Source organism: Coregonus lavaretus (assembly GCF_964263955.1).
Source record: "Coregonus lavaretus genome assembly, chromosome: 14".
Taxonomy (NCBI): Eukaryota; Metazoa; Chordata; class Actinopteri; order Salmoniformes; family Salmonidae; genus Coregonus; species Coregonus lavaretus.
This window is the reverse complement of record NC_140001.1, coordinates 44129729-44156414: the sequence shown is the minus strand read 5'-3', so window position 1 is coordinate 44156414 and position 26686 is coordinate 44129729. Positions and strand designations below refer to the sequence as shown.

At 46.1% G+C, this 26686-nt stretch overlaps 1 protein-coding gene across 2 annotated transcripts in view; it reads left to right on the top strand.

Annotated features, from left to right (window-relative positions):
* The window catches only part of LOC311141761 (calcium/calmodulin-dependent protein kinase type II subunit beta-like), a 98989-nt gene that overhangs the window by 65628 nt on the left and 6675 nt on the right, over positions 1-26686 (top strand). Inside the window, exons 17-18 of one of the 2 annotated variants that reach the window (XM_084177204.1) lie at positions 7710-7754; positions 13459-13504. In XM_084177204.1, the coding sequence (XP_084033330.1) occupies positions 7710-7754; positions 13459-13504 (91 nt within the window). The remainder of the gene's footprint in view (positions 1-7709; positions 7755-13458; positions 13505-26686) is intronic. The other variant, XM_084177203.1, reaches the window with a different exon arrangement.

Here is a 26686-nt window from a genome sequence, read left to right as displayed (position 1 = left end):
AAGACAACTGACAGATTATGTTTCATGATTAATGATTAGTTGGAAGCGACATAAACCCAACTTGGTCACAACTAATCAGCTGCGGGGAATTATGCCATTATAACTGCTAGATGGTTGTAAACTACTTGGAGCATGGTGCAACACCAGAGTTTCAATGTGGGTTTGTTTTCCACATTGGCTAGATGTACTGAATATATTTACTCTTCAATAACCGTGGATAAAAGTGTCTGCTAAATGACCATATATTACTGAATCACTGCTTCTCTCCTGTGATTAGTTGTTAACTTGGGTGACCTATATTGAACAATGTGGAGGATCTGCCTGACTACTGGGTGATATGAGAGCACTAGACACTAAACACTAAACAGGGATCAGGCCAGTTAGAGAAGCGAGCTGGAGAAAGATGGGGGGAAATGACAGGCATCCTACATTTACATTGACATTTTAGTCATTTAGCAGATGCTCTTATCCAGAGCGACTTACAGTTAGTGAGTGCATACATTTTCATACTGGCCCCCCGTGGGAAACGAACCCACAACACTGGCATTGCAAGTGCCATGCTCTACCAACTGAGCTATAGGGGACTACATACACACCACCAGGACAACACATGCAGCCATTTATCAGCATATTTTTAGGAGCCCTCACAGTTGTCCTTTAATGTTAGGTGTGTGTGGGGTGGGGTGGTAGGGGGTAATATTATTTCATTTGTTGCTAGGACTTCTGCTACCGTAGCTTATTATTGTGCTATTTGGTGCTTTAACCTCTTCTATTATACTGCAGGCGCAGGAGGGTAATCACTGAATACAGAGTTTGTTCCTTCGTTGACACACAAATGCGCTCCAATAGCGATCAACGAAACAGGCACGGGGAAACAAACATCCCTGACAATGTTATGAGTAGCTCCACCGAGCTACATACTCTCACAATGAACACTCACCCACAAGGACAAGGGGGCAGAGGGAACACTTATACACTGACTAATTAGGGGATTAGAACCAGGTGTGTGTGATTGACAAGACAATTGTGATGATGAATGGGGCGGCAGTGGTTAGTACTCCGGTGACATCGAACGCCGAAGCCTGCCCGAACAAGGAGGGGAGGCAGCCTCGGAGGAAGTCGTGACAGTACCCCCCCCCCCCCCCCCTCCCCCCCTTGACGCGCAGCTCCAGCTGTGCGCCGACCCCGGCCTCAGGGACGGCCAGGAGGACGCGGAGCAGGGCGAGCCGGATGGCGACGGTGGAAAAACCGCAACAGGGAGGGATCGAGGATATCCCTCACCGGGACCCAGCACCGTTCCTCTGGACCGTACCCCTCCCACTCCACAAGGTACTGAAGGCCCCCCACCCGACACCTCGAATCCAGGATGGCACGGACAGAGTACGCCGGGGCCCCCTCGATGTCCAAAGGAGGTGGAGGAACCTCCCGCACCTCAGACTCCTGGAGCGGACCAACCATCACCGGCCTGAGGAGAGACACATGAAACGAGGGGTTAATACGGTAATCAGGGGGGACCTATTACTCCCAGGGCAGGCGGAGGGGCAGATTCCGGGTTGAGAGCCAGACCCGATCTCCCGGTACGATGACCGGGGCCTCACTGCGGTGACGGTCAGCGTTGGCCTTCTGACGACGCACGGCGCGCTGGAGGTGAACGTGGGCAGCGTCCCACGTCTCCTCCGCGCACCGAAACCAGTCATCCACCGCAGTAGCCTCGGTCTGGCTCTGGTGCCACGGTGCCAGTACCAGTTGGTAACCTAAAACACATTGGAATGGTGTTAGGTTAGTAGAGGAGTGGCGGAGAGAGTTCCGGGCATATTCTGCCCATGGCAAGAACACTGACCACTCCCCTGGCTGGTCCTAGCAGTAGGACCGCAGGAACCTACCCACATCCTGATTTACTCGTTCCACCTGCCCATTTGACTCGGGGTGGAACCCAAGGTCAAAGTGAACAAGACCCCCAGACCTTCCATGAACGCCTTCCAAACCTTGGACGTGAACTGGGGACCTCGGTCGGACAATATATCCTCTGGCACCCCGTAGTTCCGGAAGACATGAGTGAACAGGGCCTCCGCAGTCTGCAGGGCCGTGGGGAGACCGGGCAGAGGAAGGAGGCGGCAGGACTTGGAGAAGCGGTCCACAACGACCAGGATGGTGGTGTTACCTTGGGAGAGGGGAAGATCAGTCAGAAAATCAATGCTAAGGTGAGACCATGGTCGTTGTGGAACTGGTAACGTTTGTAGCTTACCCGCTGGGAGGTGCCTAGGTGCCTTACTCTGGGCGCACACCGAGCAGGAGGAGACATACACCCTCACGTCCTTAGCCAAGGTAGGCCACCAGTACATTCCGCTCAAGCAGTGCACTGTACGACCGATACCTGGGTGACCAGAGGAGGGTGACATGTGTGCCCAGAAGATCAGTCGATCATGGATAAGAGCAGGCACGTACCGCAGCCCAGCTGGACACAGCAGTGTAGATGGATCTGTGAGTAATGCCCGCTCTATATACGCGTCCATCGCCCATACTACCGGCGCCACAATGCAGGAGGCCGGGAGTATGGGGGTGTTGTCTCTGGGCCTCTCCTCTGTGTCATACAGCCGGGACAGTGCGTCTGCCTTCACGTTCTTCGTACCCGGAATGTATGATAGTGTAAAATCAAACCGGGTGAAGAATAGGGCCCACCTGGCCTGGCGAGGATTCAGCCTCCTCGCTGCCCGGATGTACTCCAGGTTACGGTGGTCCGTCCAGACGAGGAAAGGGTCTTTCGCCCCTTTGAGCCAATGCCTCCACACGGTCAAAGCTCGCACAACAGCCAACAGCTCCCGATCACCAACGTCGTAGTTCTGCTCCGCCGGGCTGAGCTTCTTCGAGAAGAAGGCACAGGGGCGGAGCTTGGGTGGCGTGCCCGAGTGTTTGGACAGGACAGCGCCTATCCCTACCTCAGACGCATCCACCTCCACTACGAACGGTAGTGTTGGATCGGGGTGGGCCAGTACCGGAGCTGAGGTGAACAGACCTCGCAGTCTCCTGAAGGCCAGATCTGCCTCAACAGACCAGCGGAGCCGGGACGGCCCACCCTTCAACAGGGATGTGATGGGAGCTGCGACCTTGCCAATGCCCCGGATAAACCTTCGGTAGTTGTTGGCAAAGCCAAGGAATCGCTGCACCTCCTTAACCGTGGTTGGAGTCGGCCAATTACGCACAGCTGAAATGCAATCTCCATCCATCTCCACACCTGAGGTGAAAATGCGGTATCCGAGGAAGGAGACGGACTGCTGGAAAAATACAATTGTCTGCCTTGGCATAAAGGTCATTTTCCAACAGTCTGGCCAGCACTTTGCGAACCAGGGTCACATGCTCGGCGCGAGTAGCGGTATACACCAGAATGCCATTGATGTAGACCACTACACCGTGACCAAGCATGTCCCGAAACACGTCGTTCACAAAGGACTGGAAGACGGATGGAGCATTCATCAAACCGTAGGGCATCACCAGGTATTCATAATGCCCAGTGGTTGTGCTGAATGCCGTCTTCCACTAATCCCCTTCCCGAACACGGACCAGGTTGTACGCACTCCTGAGATCTTGCTTTGTGAAGAAGCGCGCCCCATGCATTGACTCGATCACTGAAGGAATGAGGGGGAGACGATAACTAAATCTAATCGTCTCCTTGTTCAGTGATCGATAATCAATGCACGGGCGCAGACCGCCGTCTTTCTTCTTCACAAAGAAGAAACTTGAGGAGGCAGGTGAAGTGGAGGGATGTATGTACCCCTGGCCCAGGGACTCGGAGACATATGTTTCCATAGCCTCCGTCTCCGCCTGCAACAAGGGATACACATGACTCCTGGGAGGTACAGCGTCTACCCGAAGGTCTATCGCGCAATCCCCCGCCCGATGAGGTGGTAATTTAGTAGCACGCGTCTTGGAAAACGCGTGCGTCAAATTGAGGTATTCAGGGGGAATGTGCACGGTGGAGGTACCATCTGGACTTTCCACCGTGGTTGCACCAACGGAAACATCTAGACACCTACCCTGACATTCACGCGACTACCCCGTGAGAGCCCTCTGCGGCCATGAGAAGGTGGGGTTGTGGAGTGCTAACCAAGGGATTCCTAATGCCACAGGGAAAGCAGGAGATTCAATAATCGAAAAAATAACCTGCTCACAATGAGTCTCCTGGATGATCATGGTGACTGGTATAGTGACTTCCGTAACAAACCCAGACCCTAATGGTCGACTATCGAGTGCTCTGATGGGGAGTGGAATGGAGAGGCGAACCAATGAAATGCCTTGACGGCGTGCGAATGCCCTGTCCATAAAGTTCCCAGCTGCGCCTGAAACGACTAGCGCCTTACACTGGGGAACTACCATGTGATCGGGAAAGTGGATAGGTAGGGTACAGTGCGCAACAGAGGGCTCTGAACAAGTGTGGGTGTTCGATACCTGGGGTGATGCATGAGTGCCCTGCCTGCTGCCTCCCGGCCCAAAAGAACGTTGACTACGACGTGTGGTGTACTGTCCCTTCGTGCCACCTGAGTGGCACTGTCGCTGTCCTCCTCCGCTCTCTTGGCCGGCGGCTCCACCCAGCTCCATTGGCTCGGGATCCTAGTCGTCCGGGGTTGAAATGGGCAGACCCCTACCAGGACGTTCTCTGACTGCCAGCAGGTTGTCCAAACGAATTGCTATGTCCACCAGTTTATTGAAGGACAACACGGTGTCCCGGCAGGCTAGCTCCCGTCGGACATCCTCCCGCAGATGGCACCGGAAATGGTCAATCAGGGCCCGCTCGTTCCACCCGGACCCCGCTGCCAGCGTCCGAATCTCCAACGCGAAGTCCTGCACGGTCCTCGTCCCCTGCCTCAGATGGACCAGCCGCTCACCGCCTCTCGACCCTCGAGCGGGTGATCGAAGACCGCCCGAAAGAGGCGATCGAACTCCCTGTAGTCCTCCAACGCGGCTCCACCCTCATTCCACACCGCGTTGGCCCACTCCAGGGCTTTCCCACAGAGGCAGGAAACGAGGACGGACACCTTCTCCCGCTCCGATGGCGCCGGTCTGATGCTGGCGAAGTAAAGCTCCAATTGGAGCACCGCCGTTCCATCAAACGCCCATGGTCGGGATATCTGGATCCCTCCGGGTGCTGGGGTGTTGATGGCTGGATCCGGTTGGCCAGCTGGTCTCGACAGATCGGGTCCTCTCCTCTCCAGGCGTTGGACGACCTGAAGAACCCGATCCATCGCTTCCCCCAAGCTGGCCAGCATCGTGGAATGCTCCTGGACCCGTGCCACGACTCCAGGCATGCGCTCTTCTCCCGCTGACTCCATAACGGGTGGGTGATTCTGTGGTGAGTGTGGTGAAAGGAGTCAGGCGCAGGAGGGAAATCACCGAATACAGAGTTTATTCCTTCGTTGACACACAAATGCGCTCCAATAGCGATCAACGAAACAGGCACAGGGGAAACAAACATCCCTGGCAATTACACTGTAACGGAATCCAATAATACATAGGCACAGGGTGAAAATCTACCCTGGCAACACAATGTTATGAGTAGCTCCACTGAGCTACATACTCTCACAATGAACAATCACCCACAAGGACAAGGGGGCAGAGGGAACACTTATACACAGACTAATTAGGGGATTAGAACCAGGTGTGTGTGATTGACAAGAAAATTGTGATGATGATTGGGGCGGCAGTGGTTAGTACTCCGGTGACGACGAACGGCGAAGCCTGCCCGAACAAGGAGGGGAGGCAGCCTTGGCCGAAGTCTTGACACCTGTAGTGGATATAGATACTGATACTCTGAGTATAATCTCACATACTCTCTCTTTTGATGCAGAATATTTCCCCAAAACGTATAGACAATGGTTTAGAGGTACAGGAAGTTTAGGTAATAGTTGTAGTAGTAGTATTTGAAAGCCTCTGGAAAAGACCTAGTTGTTATGCACTCAGGCTTCTGCATAAAGAATGAGGTCGTGTGAGGTAGACAAGGTTTATGAGTGTGCGGCAGTGATAATAAGCCTTATCCTCTTTAAAATATCACACAAACCCCTCTTCTTTTTTTAAACTGTCAGTCAGTGAGTCCCTCCCTGACTTGTTCTCTCTTTGCTTGTTTCTCAAGCTGTTGCCCAGGGTGGCGGTTGTCATGACGACAATGTCATCATCATGCAGGAGACAGCTGGCTGGTGATTGGTCATCGGAAGGTGTCACTTCCTAGGGGGAGCGCTCAGAATGGTGTGGTGGGAAGTGTGTGTGTGTGTGTGTGTGTGCCTGTGTGTCATGTGTGTCAAAGAAGTCTTCTAATACAACTGTCAGAAAAGAGAGAGAGTGGGAGAGGGAGGGAAAAAGAGGTAGAAGGGGCAAGAGATGAAAAGAGAGATAGAGGTGAAGGGAGAGAGAGACAGAGTGAGATTGAAGAGGAAATAGCATTACAAGGATGGAGATGTTATCTACTTAGCGTCATGTTTAGATGTTTACAAAAACATCCTTCTAAGGCAGGTTGGGCCCTGTCAGAGTGTAATGGTATTTCAGAGTAGCTCTTATTCCACTTACCATGACAGCACTGCAAACTCTTCTGTATTGTGTAAACAGTAAACACATTCAGTTGCATACACTGATATACCCATCCACTACAGTCCACCTCAGTTCACTCCTAGCGGTCTCCAGTTTGGACAAAATCTCTGTGCCGACGAACGGCTAAAAGCAGTGGGTGGCCGCGGTGGGTTAGTGATTAAACATGTAGAATCGTCGGTAAATGAACAGAAAATGACTGACAATGCTCTGGCCAAAGGCAATAGGATGGCCACCCGATGCCTTTAAGCGTTCGTCATACTCTGGAAATGAACCAGCTATAGCTGCCAAATGTGGTGACTCTATTTGAGGAAAGTTTCCATGAGATTGTGCCCATATTACCGTTCAAGAGGATAACTGTGGTTGTGGCTTCTTCATACTGTATGGTGTACTGTGCATGATGTGCTTTTGTGGGGTGCAACATTCCTGCAGGGTTTCTATTACATTATTGTGTGTGTGTGTGTGTGTGTGTGTGTGTGTGTGTGTGTGTGTGTGTGTGTGTGTGTGTGTGTGTGTGTGTGTGTGTGTGTGAGAGAGAGAGCAAGATGGAGTGCTCTGCAGAAATATTACCAGATTTGGTGCGTGTAACTGTGCGGCACAGACTTTTCTCTCTCTGCGTTTCAGCAATGTTTCTCTCCCAATTCTCAGAGCGTGTCCGTGTATGTGTGTGTGTGTTTTCTGAATTGACTAAAAATTACAGTCCTCAGCTCATCCACCCCCTCAACTCTATCACTCCAGAAGACTCTTCATCCCTTCATCACTTCCAACCTTAACCAGTTTTCTCGCCTTTTGCTTATCCTCATCCTACATACATACCTCTCTCTCTCTCTCTCTCTCTCGCTCTCTCTCCATCTCTCTCTCTCTCTCTCTCTCTCTCTCTCTCTCTCCTCTCTCTCTCTCTCTCTCTCTCTCTCTCTCTCTCTCTCTCTCTCTCTCTCTCTCTCTCTCTCTCTCCATCTATCTATCTCTCTCTCTCCATCTCTCTCTCTCTCTCTCTCTCTCTCTCTCTCTCTCTCTCTCTCTCTCTCTCTCTCTCTCTCTCTCTCTCTCTCTCTCTCTCTCTCTCTCTCTCTCTCTCCATCTCTCTCTCTCCATCTCCCTCCATCTCTCTCTCCATCCATCCCTCTCTCTTTCTGTAGGAGCCTCAGACCACTGTTATCCATAATCCAGTGGATGGGACTAAGGTACATCCCCCTGTCCTGTTCTCTCCTGTCCTCCCTCTCATCCTCTCTTTGATCTGCTTTCCCCCGTTCCACGTCTTTGTGTGTGTGTCATTACAGAGGCGTGTACTGTAGGCTCTGTGTGCCTGTGTTTGTGTGTGTGGGTGTGTGCAATTATGCACTGTTATTTATGTTTTATCCAACACCCCGCTAAGCACTTCTATAATAGTGTGTATAATGAGCATGCATGTGTTTGTGTGTGTGTGTGTTTGCGCGGAGACAATTTAACACACTAATGTAAATTGGAACCAATGGTTTGATTGGGTAAACTTAGATATTTGAATGTAAATAGGAGAATATTAAGTTCCTTGACTGTGCTCAATATTAGTCCATACAGTTCTTCAGGGACTTAAATGTGCTACTGACAGCAACGGACAGATTTACTAAGCATTTTTTTATTGCCACCACTCATTCACTAACCTCTCAATCAAACCGCTATATTTCTACCCCTTTATGTTTTATTTATTGAGGTAAAGTTACTTTACACTGAGGCAAACTCTTACAGAACTAAATCTGTCCCTAAGTGTGTGTGTGAGGGTGCAATACTGTCCCTATGTGGCCTTGCTTAGTACACCAGAACTACAGGATTTATGCAATAGCCTGAAACCAACCAATGGCCCTGTGTAAATCTTCACAGCCTTCACCCCACTGGGCACAAACTGGTTGAATCAACGTTGTTTCAACTTAATTTATCAATGTATTCTGACGTGGAATCTAAGTGGAAAATATATTGGATTTGAAAAAAGTAATCAATTTAAACTGTTGTTTTGAGGGTGAAATTTCAACCACAGGATTATGTAATGATAACCAAATGTCAACAGCTATTGTTTCAATTAAACCCAGAATTCAACTGAAAATTGACTATACAATAGGCCTAGGATTTCAAGCTCTAGTTGATTTAAAATGCAATCATCTTTAGTGATATTGAATTGTTTTTGGTTGTCAATGCATTTGAAGAAGATGTACAGTGAGGGAAACAAGTATTTGATCCCCTGCTGATTGTGTACGTTTGGCCACTGACAAAGAAATGATCAGTCTATAATTTTAATGGTAGGTTCATTTGAAAAGTGAGAGATAGAATAACAACAAAAAAATCCAGAAAAACGCTTGTCAAAAATGTTATAAATTGATTTGCATTTTAATGAGGGAAATAAGTATTTGACCCTTCTGCAAAACATGACTTAGTACTTGGTGGCAAAACCCTTGTTGGCAATCACAGAGGTCAGACGTTTCTTGTAGTTGGCCACCAGGTTTGCACACATCTCAGGAGGGATTTTGTCCCACTCCTCTTTGCAGATTTTCTCCAAGTCACTAAGGTTTCGAGCCTGACGTTTGGCAACTCGAAGCTTCAGCTCCCTCCACAGATTTTCTATGGGATTAAGGTCTGGAGACTGGCTAGGCCACTCACGGACCTTCATGTGCTTCTTCTTGAGCCACTCCTTTGTTGCCTTGGCCGTGTGTTTTGGGTCATTGTCATGCAAGACCCATTTTCAATGCCCTGGCTGAGGGAAGGAGGTTCTCGCCCAAGATTTGACGGTACATGGCAATGTCCATCGTCCCTTTGATGCGGTGAAGTTGTCCTGTCCCCTTAGCAGAAAAACACCCCCAAAGCATAATGTTTCCACCTACATGTTTGATGGTGGGGATGGTGTTCTTGGGGTCATAGGCAGCATTCCTCCTCCTCCAAAGAGTGCAAGTTGAGTTGATGCCAAAGAGCTCCATTTTGGTCTCATCTGACCACAACACTTTCACCCAGTTCTCCTCTGAATCATTCAGACGTTCATTGGCAAACTTCAGACAAGCATGTATATGTGCTTTCTTGAGCAGGGGGACCTTGCCGGCGCTGCAGGATTTCAGTCCTCCACGGCGTAGTGTGTTACCAATTGTTATCTTGGTGACTATGGTCCCAGCTGCCTTGAGATCATTGACAAGATCCTCCCGTGTAGTTCTGGGCTGATTCCTCACCGTTCTCATGATCATTGCAACTCCACGAGGTGAGATCTTGCATGGAGCCCCAGGCTGATGGAGATTGACAGTTATTTTGTGTTTCTTCCATTTGCGAATAATCCCACCAACTGTTGTCACCTTCTCACCAAGCTGCTTGGCGATGGTCTTGTAGCCCATTCCAGCCTTGTGTAGGTCTACAATCTTGTCCCTGACATCCTTGGAGAGCTCTTTGGTCTTGGCCATGGTGGAGAGTTTGGAATCTGATTGATTTATTGCTTCTCTGGACAGGTGTCTTTTATACAGGTAACAAACTGAGATTAGGAGCACTCCCTTTAAGAGTGTGCTCCTAATCTCAGCTCGTTACCTGTATAAAAGACACCTGGGAGCCAGCAATCTTTCTGATTGGGAGGGGGTTAAATACTTATTTCCCTCATTAAAATGAAAATCAATTTATAACATTTTTGACATGCGTTTTTCTGGATTCTTTTGTTGTTATTCTGTCTCTCACTGTTCAAATAAACCTACCGTTAAAATTATAGACTGATCATTTCTGTGTCAGTGGGCAAACGTACAAAATCAGCAGGGGATCAAATACTTTTTTCCCTCACTGTATCTACTGCTTGGATAGTTCCATCTGTGCCACTGACTTAGTCTAGCTTTAATTCCAGTTTGTCTACAAATGAATAACTGATATGTTCGATTCACGTCTCCATCTCAACCAAAAATAAAAAATAAAAAAATAGGACTAAATCAAATCACTTTATTTAAAGTGCATTTAAACTTTTATTTTATTTAGTCCTGTTCTTTAACTTAGATTTTTGGTTAGATGGAGACTTGAATCCAACATATCAATTATTAATTTGTAGACAAATTAAAGCCAGACTAAGTCAGTGGCACAGATGGAACTATCCAAGCAGTAGATGAAGTACATCTCCTTTAAATATTGATATTTGGTTGCGATGACAACCAAACTCAGTTCAATATTACTTTTGAAATACAGTAAATGCCCTAAAGTTAAGGTTATCTTACAAAGTTATGTAACATTCAACCCTAAAGATAGTAACACATCCATGGCCACATTTCGAGGTTACTGTAACTTTACATTTCTTCTTATGTAATCATATAAAGCATGCATGTGATGTCCTTTACACATGTTCAAGATAGCATGCATAGGTCGTCGCAGGTCTGTGGAGATCGTCACAATTGCTGTAATAATCTGAGCAGAATCTCGAATGGCATTGATCCCTTGCACCATGTACTTTTAATGTTATCTCAACTGCAATCCAGGTAGTTTGGTTCTGCTATCAGATGAAGCATAGTCATAACACATTAATCTGACATTGTAATCCCATTGAAATTTGGTTGTGCTTTTAGATGGTTGAAAGCGTAGTGATAACACATTGGAAATTCAACTGACTTTTGGCTGTCTTTTTGAGTGGGTGAATATAGGTTGTAATCTCATTTATCAATGTCTCAACCAAATACATGTTGAAATGACGTGGAGTGCCCAGTGGAACCAGCCTGATCTTGCAATAGCTCACATTCTGTTAAGTGAAATGAAACGTGAGCGCAGCAGTCACTCGGTCTGCTTGACCTGGCTAGGGTTGGCATTGTGAGCTTGTACGGTGTTTATGTTTGTAATGTAGGCTATATGTATCAGCTGGTTTCATGACTATTTCCCTCTGTCTATCTATATATCAATCTGTTTGATCTGTTTGTCAGTGACAGTCTCTTTTCGTGTTCTGTATGTAGCCTATGTAATAGAGCTATGCTTGCGTCCCCAAATGGCACCCTTTTCACTATTTAGTGCACTAATTTTGAGGACTCTGGTCAAATGTAGTGCACTATATAGGGTATAGTGTGCCATTTGTTGCACATCCTATGTCTGGGAGAAGGAAGAACAGTAGAGGTAATAACCCTATATTATATTATATTACACATTTCTCTATGGTGTTGAGTTATCGGTAGTTCACATCAGGAGTTGATAGATTTAGTTGTTCAGGGTGTTTTGGACTGGACGGGGGTTCAGAATACTGCACAGACACAGAAACACACACACACACACACACACACACACACAGTTGACCTCTTCTGTCTTCCTCACACGACACACACTCTATCACACACTCCTCTGTGGAATTCTCCAGTGTAAACGTGTTCCAAATGAGGGCCCAGTATCCATATCCTATCATGCTGGGGAATATAGGCCCATTTAATCCACTAATTGGAAACCAGAGCTCCTGGGTTGCATCCCAAATGGCACCCTATTCCCTACATAGTGCACTACTTTTGACCAGGACCCATAGGGCTTTGCTCAAAAGTAGTGCACTGTATAGGGAATATGGTGCCATATAGGAAAAAGTCTCACATTTTTCCTCTGGCAGGTCAGGGGAGAGATACAGACACAGCATTCCAAAGAGTGCAACAGCTTAGGCTAATAGGGTAATGGATGCCACATCGATGCCTGCCACATATAACTAATGTATCTCTGTGGCCTGCCCTCACATCTCTATCTATCAGTGGCAGGCAGCAAAGACAGAGACAGATGAAGTGGGAGTGAACATAGAAATAGAATGACTAAAACAGGTATCCCCATTCAGGTCAATGTTCTGTGATGGGTGGTGATTCTATTTCTATGGGAGTGGAAGTGAACAGAAGGGGCAGATGGTTGGAAGCTGTAGCTGGGAATCATGTTTCCTCAGGCAAGGCAAGGCTATGTTAACACCCATACTCTGGTGGTATTAGAGACACACACATATTGATGGTATTAGGCAGCAGGGAGATGGACTGTAAGGTGGATGGAATGAGGGAGGGGGTCAAGCTGAGGTAAAAGGTTAGAGGTTGGATCCTGAAGTGATGTTGCTTTCTCTGGGATGCCCATGGGTGGGTTTACTGACATGAAACCAGTTCACGCTTTCAGCTAAATGCTTTTGTCAGATGTAATGTAATTTATTGAAGTCAAGGTCTGCTGTTTTGTTGAAGTCAAGGTCTGCTGTTTTGTTGATGTCAAGGTCATTGTGTACTGTGTCTCTGTGAGTCGTCCTGCATACTGTAGGTGTCTCCTACAGATGTAGGATCTTAATTGGATAACCTTGTTGCAGGAGAACTTTCCTGCAATGCAGGACATTTTTTACTTGTATTGTATTTGAGGTTTAAAAAGGCTTCTGAAGTTTGTAATTTCTACTTTGAAATTTCAGACTTGATTTTCCCTTCCGAAGAAATCTAGCAACCCCTACAAATATTTTCATTAATTATAATCCACATAATAATTCACATTTCCTGTTGCTGCAGGATTATTTGTTGCTGTAGCAAACTGGCTCAAATTAAGATCCTACATCTGTATACTTCAACCATTGTTGGTCCCTCTAAGACAGATATGAGACGTTGCCGAAACGTACACTCATCCCGAAGGTGTTTGTGTGTCATTTGATTGATTTGATTAATTGATTTTTATTAATTGAATGTGGGTTTGATTTAACTAAGCAGTAACAAGAGTGACAATTGAGTTAGCGATTTGAGGGTTTTGGGTGTTCTTATCAAGTGTGTGTTTCAATAGCATGTGTGTGTGTGCGTGCGTGCCTGTGTGTGTGTGTGTGTTTGTGTGTTTGTGTGTGTGTGTGTGTGTGTGTGTGTGTGTGTGTGTGTGTGTGTGTGTGTGCCTGCACGTACGTGTGTGTCCAGTGTGTTCCTCTCTGATGGTGCTTCTCCCTCCCCTCTGTAGGAATCATCTGACAGCAGCAACACTGTGGAGGACGAAGATGTCAAAGGTAAGAACTGGAGACCCTAGGAGACAGTAGAGAGACAGGTCAAGGTAGTGTACAGTCGTGGTCAAAAGTTTTGAGAATGACACAAGTATTGGTCTTCACAAAGTTTGCTGCTTCAGTGTTTTTAGATTTTTTTTGTCAGATGTTACTATGGTATACTGAAGTATAATGTCAAGCATTCCATAAGTGTCAAAGGCTTTTTTTGACAATTACATTCAGTTTTTGCAAAGAGTCAATATTTGCAGTGTTGACCCTTCTTTTTCAAGACCTCTGCAATCCGCCCTGGCATGCTGTCAATTAACTTCTGGGCCACATCCTGACTGATGGCAGCCCATTCTTGCATAATCAATGCTTGGAGTTTGTCAGAATTTGTGGGTTTTTGTTTGTCCACCCGCCTCTTGAGGATTGACCACAAGTTCTCAATGGGATTAAGGTCTGGGGAGTTTCCTGGCCAAAATTTCGATGTTTTGTTCCCCGAGCCACTTAGCTATCACTTTTGCCTTATGGCAAGGTGCTCCATCATGCTGGAAAATGCATTGTTCGTCACCAAACTGTTCTTGGATGGTTAGGAGAAGTTGCTCTCGGAGGATGTGTTGGTGCCATTCTTTATTCATGGCTGTGTTTTTAGGCAAAATTGTGAGTGAGCCCACTCCCTTGGCTGAGAAGCAACCCCATATATGAATGGTCTCAGGATGCTTTACTGTTGGCATGACACAGGACTGATGGTAGTGCTCACCTTGTCTTCTCCGGACAAGCTTTTTTCCGGATGCCCCAAACAATCGGAAAGGGGATTCATCAAAGAAAATCACTTTACACCAGTCCTCAGCAGTCCAATCCCTGTACCTTTTGCAGAATATCAGTCTGTCCCTGATGTTTTTCCTGGAGAGAAGTGGCTTCCTCGCTGCCCTTCTTGACACCAGGCCATCCTCCAAAAGTCTTCGCCTCACTGTGCGTGCAGATGCACTCACACCTGCCTGCTGCCATTCCTGAGCAAGCTCTGCACTGGTGGTGCCCCGATCCCACAGCTGAATCAACTTTAGGAGACGGTCCTGGCGCTTGCTGGACTTTCTTGGGCGCCCTGAAGCCTTCTTCACAACAATTCAACCTCTCTCCTTGAAGTTCTTGATGATCCGATAAATGGTTGATTTAGGTGCAATCTTACTAGCAGCAATATCCTTGCCTGTGAAGCCCTTTTTGTGCAAACAATGATGACGGCACGTGTATCCTTGCAGGTAACCATGGTTAACAGAGGAAGAACAATGATTTCAAGCACCACCCTCCTTTTAAAGCTTCCAGTCTGTTATTCTAACTCAATCAGCATGACAAAGTAATCTCCAGACTTGTCCTCGTCAACACTCTCACCTGTGTTAACGAGAGAATCACTGACATGATGTCAGCTGGTCCTTTTGTGGCAGGGCTGAAATGCTGTGGAAATGTTTTTGGGGATTAAGTTCATTTTCATGGCAAAGAGGGACTTATAAATGCAATTAATCTGATCACTCTTCATAATATTCTGGAGTATATGCAAATTGTCATCATAAAAACTGAGGCAGCAGACTTTGTGAAAATTAATATTTGTGTCATTCTCAAAACTTTTGACCACGACAGTACTGTACCCAGCAGAGTACACAGGAGCTGAGTATAGAGAGAGACACAATATCATGTGGATTGAAATAAGAATACCCGTGTTGATGTTGTCAGAGTCGTGACTGAGTTTGTGTGTATGCGTGTCCTTCTGAGCTACTGTACAAAGAGGAGCTGCTCAAAGCAGGTCAAAAGCTGCGAATGCAGCATTTCGGTGTGAGTGAAAGCACTGCTAGACCCTGTCGCCAAATCTACACTGGAGTTGCTTAACAAGAAGACAGTGAATGTTCCTGAGTGGCCAAGTTACAGTTATGACTTCAATCTACTTGAAAACAGAGAACAGAGCCTCCTGTCTTGCTCTTCATTGAAATCAGAGGGCTAATATTAATACTATGCATGCCAGTCTCTCTTGGCTAAGAGTTGAGGAAAGACTGACTGCGTCACTTCTTGGAAATTCCAAATTGTTTGCATAGTCAACTTACACACAGCACTGACACACACACCCCACCAGACATGCCACCAGTGGTCTTTTCACAGTCCCCAGGTTCAGAACAAATTCAAGGAAATGTACATGAGTGCATGGAACTCCCTTCCATCTTATATAGCACAAGTGAACAGCAAACCTGGTTTCAAAAAACTAATAAAACAACACCTCACAGCACAATGCCTCATGTGACCTACTTGTTGTGTGTATGTACTGACATGTACAGTGTGTGTAACTGATAGATGCACACACACACACACTACATGTTGATGTATTTAAATTGTAGTCTTTTGTCTATAATGTATTTTTCTTTATGTGTCGGACCCCAGTATGACTAGCTGTCGCCATTGGCGTCGGCTAATGGGGATCCTAATAAATTAAAAATAGATAAAGGCGGCAGGTAGCTTAATGTTTAAGAGCATTGTGCCAGTACCCGAAAGGTCGCTGATTCTAATCCCTGAGCCGACTATGTGAAAAGTCTGTCGCTGTGCCCTTGAGCAAGGCACTTAACCCTAATTGCTCCTGTAAGTCACTCTGGATAAGAGCGTCTGCTAAATGACTAAAATGTTATAAAATAGAATCTATGAAAGACTTGAATCTTGAAGATTTTTAAAAAGGAAACATTGGAAAATATTGCACAATCCAAGTGTGAAAAGCTCTTAGACTAACCCAAGAATATTGCTGCCAAAGGTGTTTCTAATATGCATTGACCCGGGGGTGAATATTTATCTAATAAAGGTATATTAGTGTTTAATTTTCCATAAATTTGTAAGAAATGTTAGATTTTCTTTTTCACTTTGACATTACAAAGTATTTTGTGTAGATCATTGACATTTTTTTCTTCTCAATTAAATCAATTTTAATCCCACTTTGTAACACAATAAAATGTGAAGAAATCCAAGGGGGGTGAATACTTATGAAACCCACTGTACAGATCTGCCAATCAGAGGTGTCTCTGACAGTGATGTAGTCCCAATGAGGTGTGTGTGTGTGTGTGTGTCCATGAAATGAGATCAATAAGATCTCCCTAAAGCAGGTCACTAATGTGGTGGTCCAGTGTGAAGTATAACAGTAGTTACCGCTGCCTCTCTATAGAGACTCTATTACAGGGTTCCCCAACTGGCGGCCCTGCAATATGTTGGACATAAAAGACTGTAGAAACTCCAGGAAATCAGCTCCAAGTGATTTGAATTTAAGAAATCTGTTCCCAAGTATTCCCACGCATAATAGAGAGACATATGATCATATACAAATGTAAGCAAGGTTTGAAATTATTATGGTTTAGTCAAACTTTTGTGCTTCTTGCGGTCAATTTGCAGTCTACAAATTATTTGTAATTATGTTCCGGCCCCCAGACCATCCACTCAAGAAAAAATCGGCCTGTATTGTACCTTCCTTTTATGCTCCAACCTCCAACGCCCCCAAAGTAAGAGTGAGCTGTTTTGTAGCGTCCTTCTCTGTGCTACTGCTAGGTATCCAGCTTCCTGCTCTAGTAGCCCTCCACAGGAGCAGGCCAAGGGCACCTTGTGTGTATATTTAGCCTGTGGCAGGAAACAGAGCCATGTGGAGGAGTTGGAGAAACATTACTGTAGCAGCGCCACCTGGGATACATAGCACTAGAGCGCTAATAGATGTACTGTTACTGTAGTGTAAGTCTCACTACGCTAGTCTGATGTGCTCATGAAATGAATCCACTGGGTTGAGGTAAGAGAGAGTACGGCATGGGAGTTTGGTTGGATTTGTGCTCGTGTTTTTATAATAGGTTATCTGGTTTTGTGGGTTTGGATTTCTTAGATTGTAAGGGTGTGTCTGCGTGTCTGTGTGTTTGCGTGTGGTGTGTGTCTGTGCATGTGTGGGTATAATGTGTGTGTGTGTGTGTTCATGCGTGCTTGCGATTGTGAAGAGACAATGAAGAGTCGACTGGCATGTAAAGTGAACTGGATTTACTCATAGTTTATTTTGGGTTGGTGGATTGTTGAACTATGCAGAATGCCCCCTCCTGTACTACAGCACACTATATATCTGTATGGTACCGTATGTTCCTGGGATGTTCCTGGTATGTTTGTGTTCTTTACTCTCTAAATAGGAGATCACTTGTTGCTCTTCCCCCTGTCTACTATAATATACAGTAGACAGATCACTAGTCCCAAGCAGTCAGAGGAATAACATTGTGCTTCGTTGGAAACCCTGTGCTGTAGACAGATCTGCCTAGCATACAGATCCCGGTATTCATCTGTATTACTACTATTCCCAATCATCATTATCATGGTCTGCTTACAAAACTATACCCTATTGCCTACATAGTTTCCATGACATAGACTGACCAGGTGAATCCAGGTGAAAGCTACTATCCCTTATTGATGTCATTCGTTAAATCCACTTCAATCAGTGTAGATTAATGGGAGGAGACAGGTTAAAGAAGGATTTTCAAGCCTTGAGATATGGATATATGGGCAAGACAAAAGATTTAAGTGCCTTTGAACGGGGTATGGTAGTAGGTGCCAGGCGCACCGGTTTGTGTCAAGAATTGCAACGCTGCTGCATTTTTCACGCTCAACAGTTTCCCGTGTGTATCGAGAATGGTCCACCACCCACAGGATATCCAGCCAACTTGACACACCTGTGGGATGCATTGGAGTCAACATGGGCCAGCATCCCTGTGGAATGCTTTCAATACCTTGTAGAGTCCATGCCCCGACGAATTGAGGCTGTTCTCATACATACTGCCTTCAAATACCTTTAGTAATACATCTGTTCTACTGATACAGAAGGTAAACTTGAATAAATACCAAGCTCGGAAATCATCAGTAGGTTTTTTCTCCTTTTGTTTTCCATCCACCCAGTCAATGTTGTGTTTCTTTCTTTTGTTCATTCATTCTTTCATTCATTCACCCTCTCCTTCTTTTCTTTTCCCATCTCTTCTCATTGATCTGTCGGTCCTGGGTGTGTGTGTGTGTGTCTGATCAGGGAAGAGTATAGACAGTTCAGTTAAGACCGAGTCCCAGCCTGACACCTCCGCCCCACAGCCCCAAGTCCACTCGCCCGCTGTGTACTGTAAGTCGGCATGCCCCCAAGCGCAGTGTGACACACACACATAAACACACACACACACATACAGAGAGACACATATACATACTTCTGTGTAGACGCTCACACACACAAGACGTATGGCAACAACCCCCTGTGTGTGTACTCACCAACATATGATCTTTTTAGAACACTGAAACCTTGAATGATGCGTGGCTTGACTAGGATTGCAAAACTACCGGAAATCTACCAAAGTTACCAGAATCTTCGTAAATGTTGGTCATTAACAGAAAATGTATGGAAATCTATGGTAACTTTGGTAATTTACACTTGAATAACATTTTTTAAAAGTATTCATATATAAAAATATATATCTGTGTCCATATTGTCTATGACCATATGCTTCAAGAGAAAATAAACAAAAAAAGCATCTAATCAAAATAATTTAGTTAATTAATGTAAACAGCATCTAATCAACATCTTTATTTTTTATTTCAGATTTTTTTTGTTGAAGGGCAGTGGGCCCGGATTCAAAACCATTTAGACTCTGGCATATATGTGCACATAGATCATACAATGGCATCCTTTAAATTAACTCTGCTACTCTTCCAACTGTTGACTTTTTTCACAACTGCCACCAGTTTGATGCCAAAACAGCAACGACAACAAATACATATTGACATAGTAAAATGAATAAAAGTGTGTATAAAATATATATATACACTACCAGTCAAAAGTTTGGACACACCTACTCATTCAAGGGTTTTTCTTTATTTTTACTATTTTCAACGTTGTAGAATAATAGTGAAGACATCAAAACTATGAAATAACACATATGGAATCATGTACTAACCCAAAAGGTGTTAAACAAATGAAAATATATTTTATATTTGAGATTCTTCAAATAGCCACCCTTTGCTTTGATGACAGCTTTGCACACTCTTGGCAAAAATATAGACACAACATGTAAATATCCCAGAATTTGTCCATATGCATAAAAACCTTATTTCTCTCAAATGTTGTGCACAAATTTGTTTACATCTATGTTAGTGAACATTTCTCCTTTGTCAAGATAATCCATCCACCTGACAGGTGTGGCATATCAAGAAGCTTATTAAACAGCATGATCATTACACAGTGCACCTTGTGCTGGGGACAACAAAAGGCCACTCGAAAATGTGCAGTTTTGTCACATAACACAATGCCACAGATGTCTCAAGTTTTGAGGGAGCGTGCAATTGGCATGCTGACTGCAGGAATGTCCACCAGAACTGTTGCCAGAGATTGTAATGTCCATTTCTCTACCATAAGCCGCCTCCAACGTTGTTTTAGAGAATTTGGCAGTATGTCCAACCAGCCTCACAACCGCAGACCACGTGTAACCATGCCAGCCCAGGACCTCCACATCCGGCTTCTACACCTGCGGATCGTCTGAGTCCAGCCACCCGGACAGCCGATGAAACTGAGGAGTATTTCTGTCTGTAATAAAGCCCTTTTGTGGGGGAAAACGTATTGTGATTGGCTGGGCCTGGCTCCCCAGTGGGTGGGCCTGTCTCCCAAGTGGGTGGGCCTATGCCCTCCCAGGCCCACCCATGGCTGCACCCCTGCCCAGTAATGTGAAATCCATAGATTAGGGCCTAATTTATTTATTTCAATTGACTGATTACTGTAAGGCAGTAAAATCGTTGAAATTGTTGCATGTTGCATTTATATTTTTGTTCAATTTTGCCGTTTTAAAGCAAATTTCCTGCTATTCTACATATTCTGCAATGGAGCTGAGAGAACATTTTTCAGTTTTAAAGCTACAGTACCTTGCAAAAGTATTCATCCCCCTTGCATTTTCGTATTTTGTTGCATTACAACCTGTAATTTAAATAGGTTTTTATTTGGATTTCATGTAATGGACATACACAAAATAGTCCAAATAGGTGAAGTGAAATGAAAAAAAATATTTGTTTCAAAAAATTCAAAAAATAAATAACGGAAAAGTGGTGCGTGCATATATTTATTCACCCCCTTTGCTATGAAGCCGCTAAATGAGATCTGGTGCAACCAATTACCTTCAGAAGTCACATAATTAGTTAAATAAAGTTAACCTGTGTGCAATCTAAGTGTCACATGATCTGTCACATGATCTCAGTATATATACACCTGTTCTGAAAGGCCCCAGAGTCTGCAACACCACTAAGCAAGGGGCACCACCAAGCAAGCGGCACCATGAAGACCAAGGAGCTCTCCAAACAGGTCAGGGACAAAGTTGTGGAGAAGTACAGATAAGGGTTGGGTTATAAAACAATATCAGAAACTTTGAACATCCCACAGAGCACCATTAAATCCATTATAAAAAAATGGAAAGAATATGGCACCACAACAAACCTGCCAAGAGAGGGCCGCACATCAAAACTCACGGACCAGGCAAGGAGGGCATTAATCAGAGAGGCAACAAAGAGACCAAAGATAACCCTGAAGGAGCTGCAAAGCTCCACAGCGGAGATTGGAGTATCTGTCCATAGTACCACTTTAAGCCGTACACTCCACAGAGTTGGCCTTTACAGAAGAGTGGTCATAAAAAAGCCATTGCTTAAAGAAAAAAATAAGCAAACACGTTTGGTGTTCGCCAAAAGGTGTGTGGGAGACTCCCCAAACATATGGAAAAAGATACTTTTTGGCCATCAAGGAAAACGCTATATCTGGCGCAAACCCAACAGCTCTCATCACCCCGAGATCATCATGCTGTGGGGATGTTTTTCATTGGCAGAGACTGGGAAACTGGTCAGAGTTGAAGGAATGATGGATGGCGCTAAATACAGGGAAATTCTTGAGGGAAACCTGTTTCAGTCTTCCAGAGATTTGAGACTGGGACGGAGGTTCACCTTCCAGCAGGACAATGACCCTAAGCATAATGCTAAAGCAACACTGAAGTGGTTTAAGGGGAAACATTTAAATGTCTTGGAATGGCCTAGTCAAAGCCCAGACCTCAATCCAATTCAGAATCTGTGGTATGACTTAAAGATTGCTGTACACCAGCGGAACCCATACAACTTGAAGGAGCTGGAGCAGTTTTTCCTTGAAGAATGGGCAAAAATCCCAGTGGCTAGATGTGCCAAGCTTATAGAGATATACCCCAAGAGACTTGCAGCTGTAATTGCTGCAAAAGGTGCCTCTACAAAGTATTGCCTTTTTTTTTTGGGGGGGGGGGGGGGGGGGATGCCAAGGGGGGTGAATACTTTAGCAAGCCACTGTAATTTCCTGCAATTCAATGCATTTTGCCATGGCTAATGCTTTTTTATTTCACTCAAACATAATAACAATTTCAATACTGCACAAAAAATTGTTTTTGTAATATTCTATTTTCCCTTACTGTCTAGCTTATTTTGGTGATTGTTAGTTCTCAAAGATTTAAAAAAAAAAATATATAGGTCCGTTATCTTCTCTACATATTTTATATCTGGTTTAAGTCATTTAACCTTTTACTGCAGTGGGCTAAATCAGGGTCACAGAGTGATTCTTGGTAGTCTTAAACAAATCTACTTTGAAACAAAAGTATACACCTCACACACATTGTTATGGGCTTAAAAAAAAGAAGTCACCTGTACCATGTCAGATATAGAGTTGGAATGTATTCAGTTTTAAGTTTTCATCCCAATATTACACTTTATATACATCACAGAAGACTGAAATATAACAAATCTTTTTGACATAGAAACACTGGATTTTCATCAGTAAAAAAAATATATATATTTATTAGTTATGAAATTATGAAAAATATAAGTAACATTCCACCCAGGAGGCCAAAGGGGGCACTTTTGGTCATTGGCTGCAGGAAAGGGCTACATTTACACTGAAAGCATTTGTCCATCCTGAAAATCTATTTGGACTTAGATGTCCCCAAAAAAAACGCTTAGGATTTCAATGGCAGAAAAATACCTGTATGTTATCAATACGTATCCTTCTAATCTACTCGTTCTCACTAAGCGTCAATATAAAAGTCAAACACAGTCCTGTCTTTAGACTGTTGTGAATAAAGCCTGTATTAGGAAAATATTACTAGATACACCACACTGTCACATTCAACTCAGTGACTAATCTAAACCTAGCCTAATAGCATAACTTTGCCTAACCTAGCATAAAATAGCTGTCTGTGGCATCATGTAGAGAGATTTAAAGATGCACACACTGCTCTGATGCATCTCATCTCATCACTCCCTCCTCCCTCCATGCCCCTCTCCTGTCTTTTGATTTGGAGCATCCCTATTCTGGCCGCAATGTGTTTGTATATGTAGCAGCTCACTGTCTCCCTCGTGTGGACAAATACAGAACCGCAACACTGCAGCATCACAGTCCCAATGGACGCATGCAGGGATTCTGTTTCTGCTTGCGCTATCCTTATTTTTGGCATGCTGTTTTCTGTGTGAATCTCTTCAGTTTCTCTTTCAGTTCATTCATATCCACCCCCATCCCCCCACCCCCCTCCCCAGCCACCAAGCTATCAGACCTGTTTGGCGTAGTACGCAGGGCGTCAGGGCCCATGTCTGATGGGGAAGGGGGCACCAGCACACCTCCACCCCCTCCAGCCGCCCCCTCCGTCGCCGCCTCCCCACCCATGGCACACACCCCTATGCAGCGTAAGTACACTATAGCAGGACCAGAGTATTTAGATAAGCTGGTCTGCGTCGGAAATGGAACCCTATTCACTCACAAGAGAAGGATCTGTGTTTTGAGAGGTCTTCATGGATATGTTTCATATTCGTCATTCTAAGTCAGTTTGTAATAAGTCAATTTCGAATGGAACATGTGACTTTTCTGTTTATACTTTATACTTTCATTTTTTTATTTCACCGTCATTTAATTTTGTGATCTTTTCTACCCCTACACCTCCTCCCTCTTTCTCCTGCTCCTTTGCTCTTTCTCTCTCTAACTCTCTCTCTCTCTCTCCATCCGTATCTATCCCTCTGTCCCTGCGACCAGTGTCCCGTCTTTCAGACCTAGTGGGCAATGTTCGCCGGTCGTCTGCCCCAGCCCCTCCCCCCGCCACACCTGCACCCGCCGAGGTAGAGGTGGCACCAGCCCCCAGGCCCACTCCCCCCCCATCACACCCCACCTCCCCTCCTCCCCCCATGTCCCCCTCCAGCCTCTCCCTCACCTCTCAGAGTGAGTACTGGGCATGACCCCTGACCCCAGAGTGTTGCCAATCAGAAGGCTGTGTAGTATAGTGCATGTTGTGACACCACTCACTCAGCACTGTGACTTGACTCGTGTTTGGTAAGCACTCCAAAGCCCTAACGAGGGTTTCCCTAGCATTATATATCAGGCGAGGCCGGCCTCTTGCCGAGTTCAGTTGGGTAAAAAGGGGCCTCTAGGCCTACTGGTTTTAATCGATTGTTTTGGTGGGTTTGCAGCGTGTTTCGAGTTTTGCTGTAGAGGCCTTTATTTGCTTTAGGGTCTTTGGGCCCTACCTAGGGGAAACAAGGAAAACACAACTAACTGTGTGCTGTTTTTTTGCTTGTTGGAAGTGAAAATGGTGAGTTGTGTGGTGTGACATGTAGCAACTAACATTCACTGCAGAGTGATATTATAATGAGTTATCAACTGGTTGTGTTTGTGTGTCGTTTTGGTGTTGGTTGCAGTTTACTTCAATTGCTTTGGTACTATTTTCACAAGTATGTGGTGAATTTTCTAAACTCTTAGTACAAAACTCTGAACTGGTAACATTTGTAACGCAGTCTCATATTCAAAACCTTTCATTGTTCATTCATTTTGTTTGGAGACATCTTTCACCACACAACCATTGATCCAAAATATACGTTTACTGTGAAAACCATGAGAACATTGATTTAATCACCAAAACACAATATAATGATGTCTTCTCAATTTAGTTGGTTTAACAACCAGTTAATCCAATAGCAAAAAATGTAAGATACATGTATCAAAATTGCCCTTTTAATGTAGTATGTTAAAGTACTGTACACAGACCAGTGACGACGAACGCCGAAGCCTACCCGAACAAGGAGAGGAGGCAGCCTCGGAGGAAGTTGTGACAATACCCCCCCCCCCCCCCCCCCCCGAGCCGGATGGCAACGGTGGAAATCCCGCAGCAGGGAGGGATCGAGGATATCCCTCACCGGGACCCAGCACAGCTCCTCCGGACTGTACCCCTTCCACTCCACGAGGTACTGAAGGCCCCCCACCCGACGCCTCGAATCCAGGATGGAACGGACGAAGTACACCGGGGCGAGGGGTTAATGCAGTAATCTGGAGGGAGTAGTAACCTATAAGTAACCTTGTTTATTCTCCTCAGGACTTTGAATGGCCCCACAAACCGCGGGCTCAGCTTCCGGCAGGGCAGGCGGAGGGGCAGATTCCGGGTCGAGAGCCAGACCCGATCACCCGGTACAAAGACTGGGGCCTCACTGCAGTGGCGGTCAGCGTTGGCCTTCTGGCGACGCACGGCGCGTTGGAGGTGGACGTGAGCCACCGAAATCAGTCATCCACCGTAGGAGCCTCGGTCTGGCTCTGATGCCACGGTGCCAGAACCGGCTGATAACCCAAAACACATTGAAATGAAATTAGGTTAGTGGAGGAGTGGCAGAGAGAGTTATGGGCATATTCAGCCCATGGCAAGAACACCGACCACTCCCCCTGCCGTTCTTGGCAGTAGGACCGCAGGAACCTACCCACATCCTGATTCACCCGTTCCACCTGCCCATTAGACTCGGGGTGAAAACCAGAGACCCCCAGATGTTCCATGAACGCCTTCCAGACCCTGGATGTGAACTGGGGACCCCGGTCAGACACTACGTCCTCTGGCACCCCGTAGTGCCGGAAGACGTGTGTAAACAGGGCCTCCGCAGTCTGCAGGGCCATGGGGAGACCGGGCAGAGGAAGGAGGCGGCAGGCTTTGGAAAAGCGGTCCACAACGACCAGGATGGTGGTGTTACCTTGAGAGAGGGGAAGATCAGTAAGAAAGTCAATACACAAGTAGGACCATGGCCGTTGTGGAACTGGTAAGGTCTGTAACTTACCCGCTGGGAGGTGCCTAGCTGCCTTACTCTGGGCGCACACCGAGCAGGAGGAGACATACACCCTCACGTCCTTAGCCAAGGTAGGCCACCAGTACTTTCTGGTCAGGCAGCGCACTGTACCACCGATACCTGGGTGACCAGAGGAGGGGGACGTGTGTGCCCAATAGATCAGACGGTCACGGACAAGAGAAGGCACGTACTGCAGCCCAGCTGGACATTGAGGTGGAGATGGCTCTGTGAGTGACGCCCACTCTATGTCCGCGTCCATCGCCCATACTACTGGCGCCACAATGCAGGAGGCCGGGAGTATGGGGGTGTTGTCTCTGGGCCTCTCCTCTGTGTCATACAGCCGGGACAGTACATCTGCCTTCACGTTCTTCATACCCGGGATGTAAGATAGTGTAAAATCAAACCGGGTGAAGAATAGGGCCCACCTGGCCTGGCGAGGGTTCAGCCTCCTCGCTGCCCGGATGTACTCCAGGTTACGGTGGTCCGTCCAGACGAGGAAAGGGTGTTTCGCCTCCCTCGAGCCAGTGCCTCCACATGGTCAGGGCTCGGACAACAGCCAACAGCTCCCGATCACCAACGTCGTAGTTCTGCTCCGTCGGGATGAGCTTCTTGGAGAAGAAAGCACAGGGGCGGAGCTTGGGTGGCGTGCCCGAGCGTTGAGATAGGACAGCGCCTATCCCTACCTCAGACGCATTCACCTCCCCTACGAACGGTAGTGATGGATTGGGATGGGCCAGTACTGCGGCTGAGGTGAACAGAACCCTCAGGTTACTGAAGGCCCTGTCAGCCTCTGCAGACCAGCGGAGCTGGGACGGCCCACCCTTCAACAGAGATGTGATGGGAGCTGCGACCTTGTCAAAGCCCCGAATTAACCTCCGATAGTACTTGAGAAGGCAGGCGAAGTGGAGGGACGTATGAACCCCTGGCACAGGGACTCGGAGATGTATGTCTCCATAGCCTCCATTTCAGCCTGCGACAGGGGATACACATGACTCCTGGGAGGCACAGCGTCTTGCAGGAGGTTTATTGCGCAATCCCCCGCCCGATGAGGTGGTAATT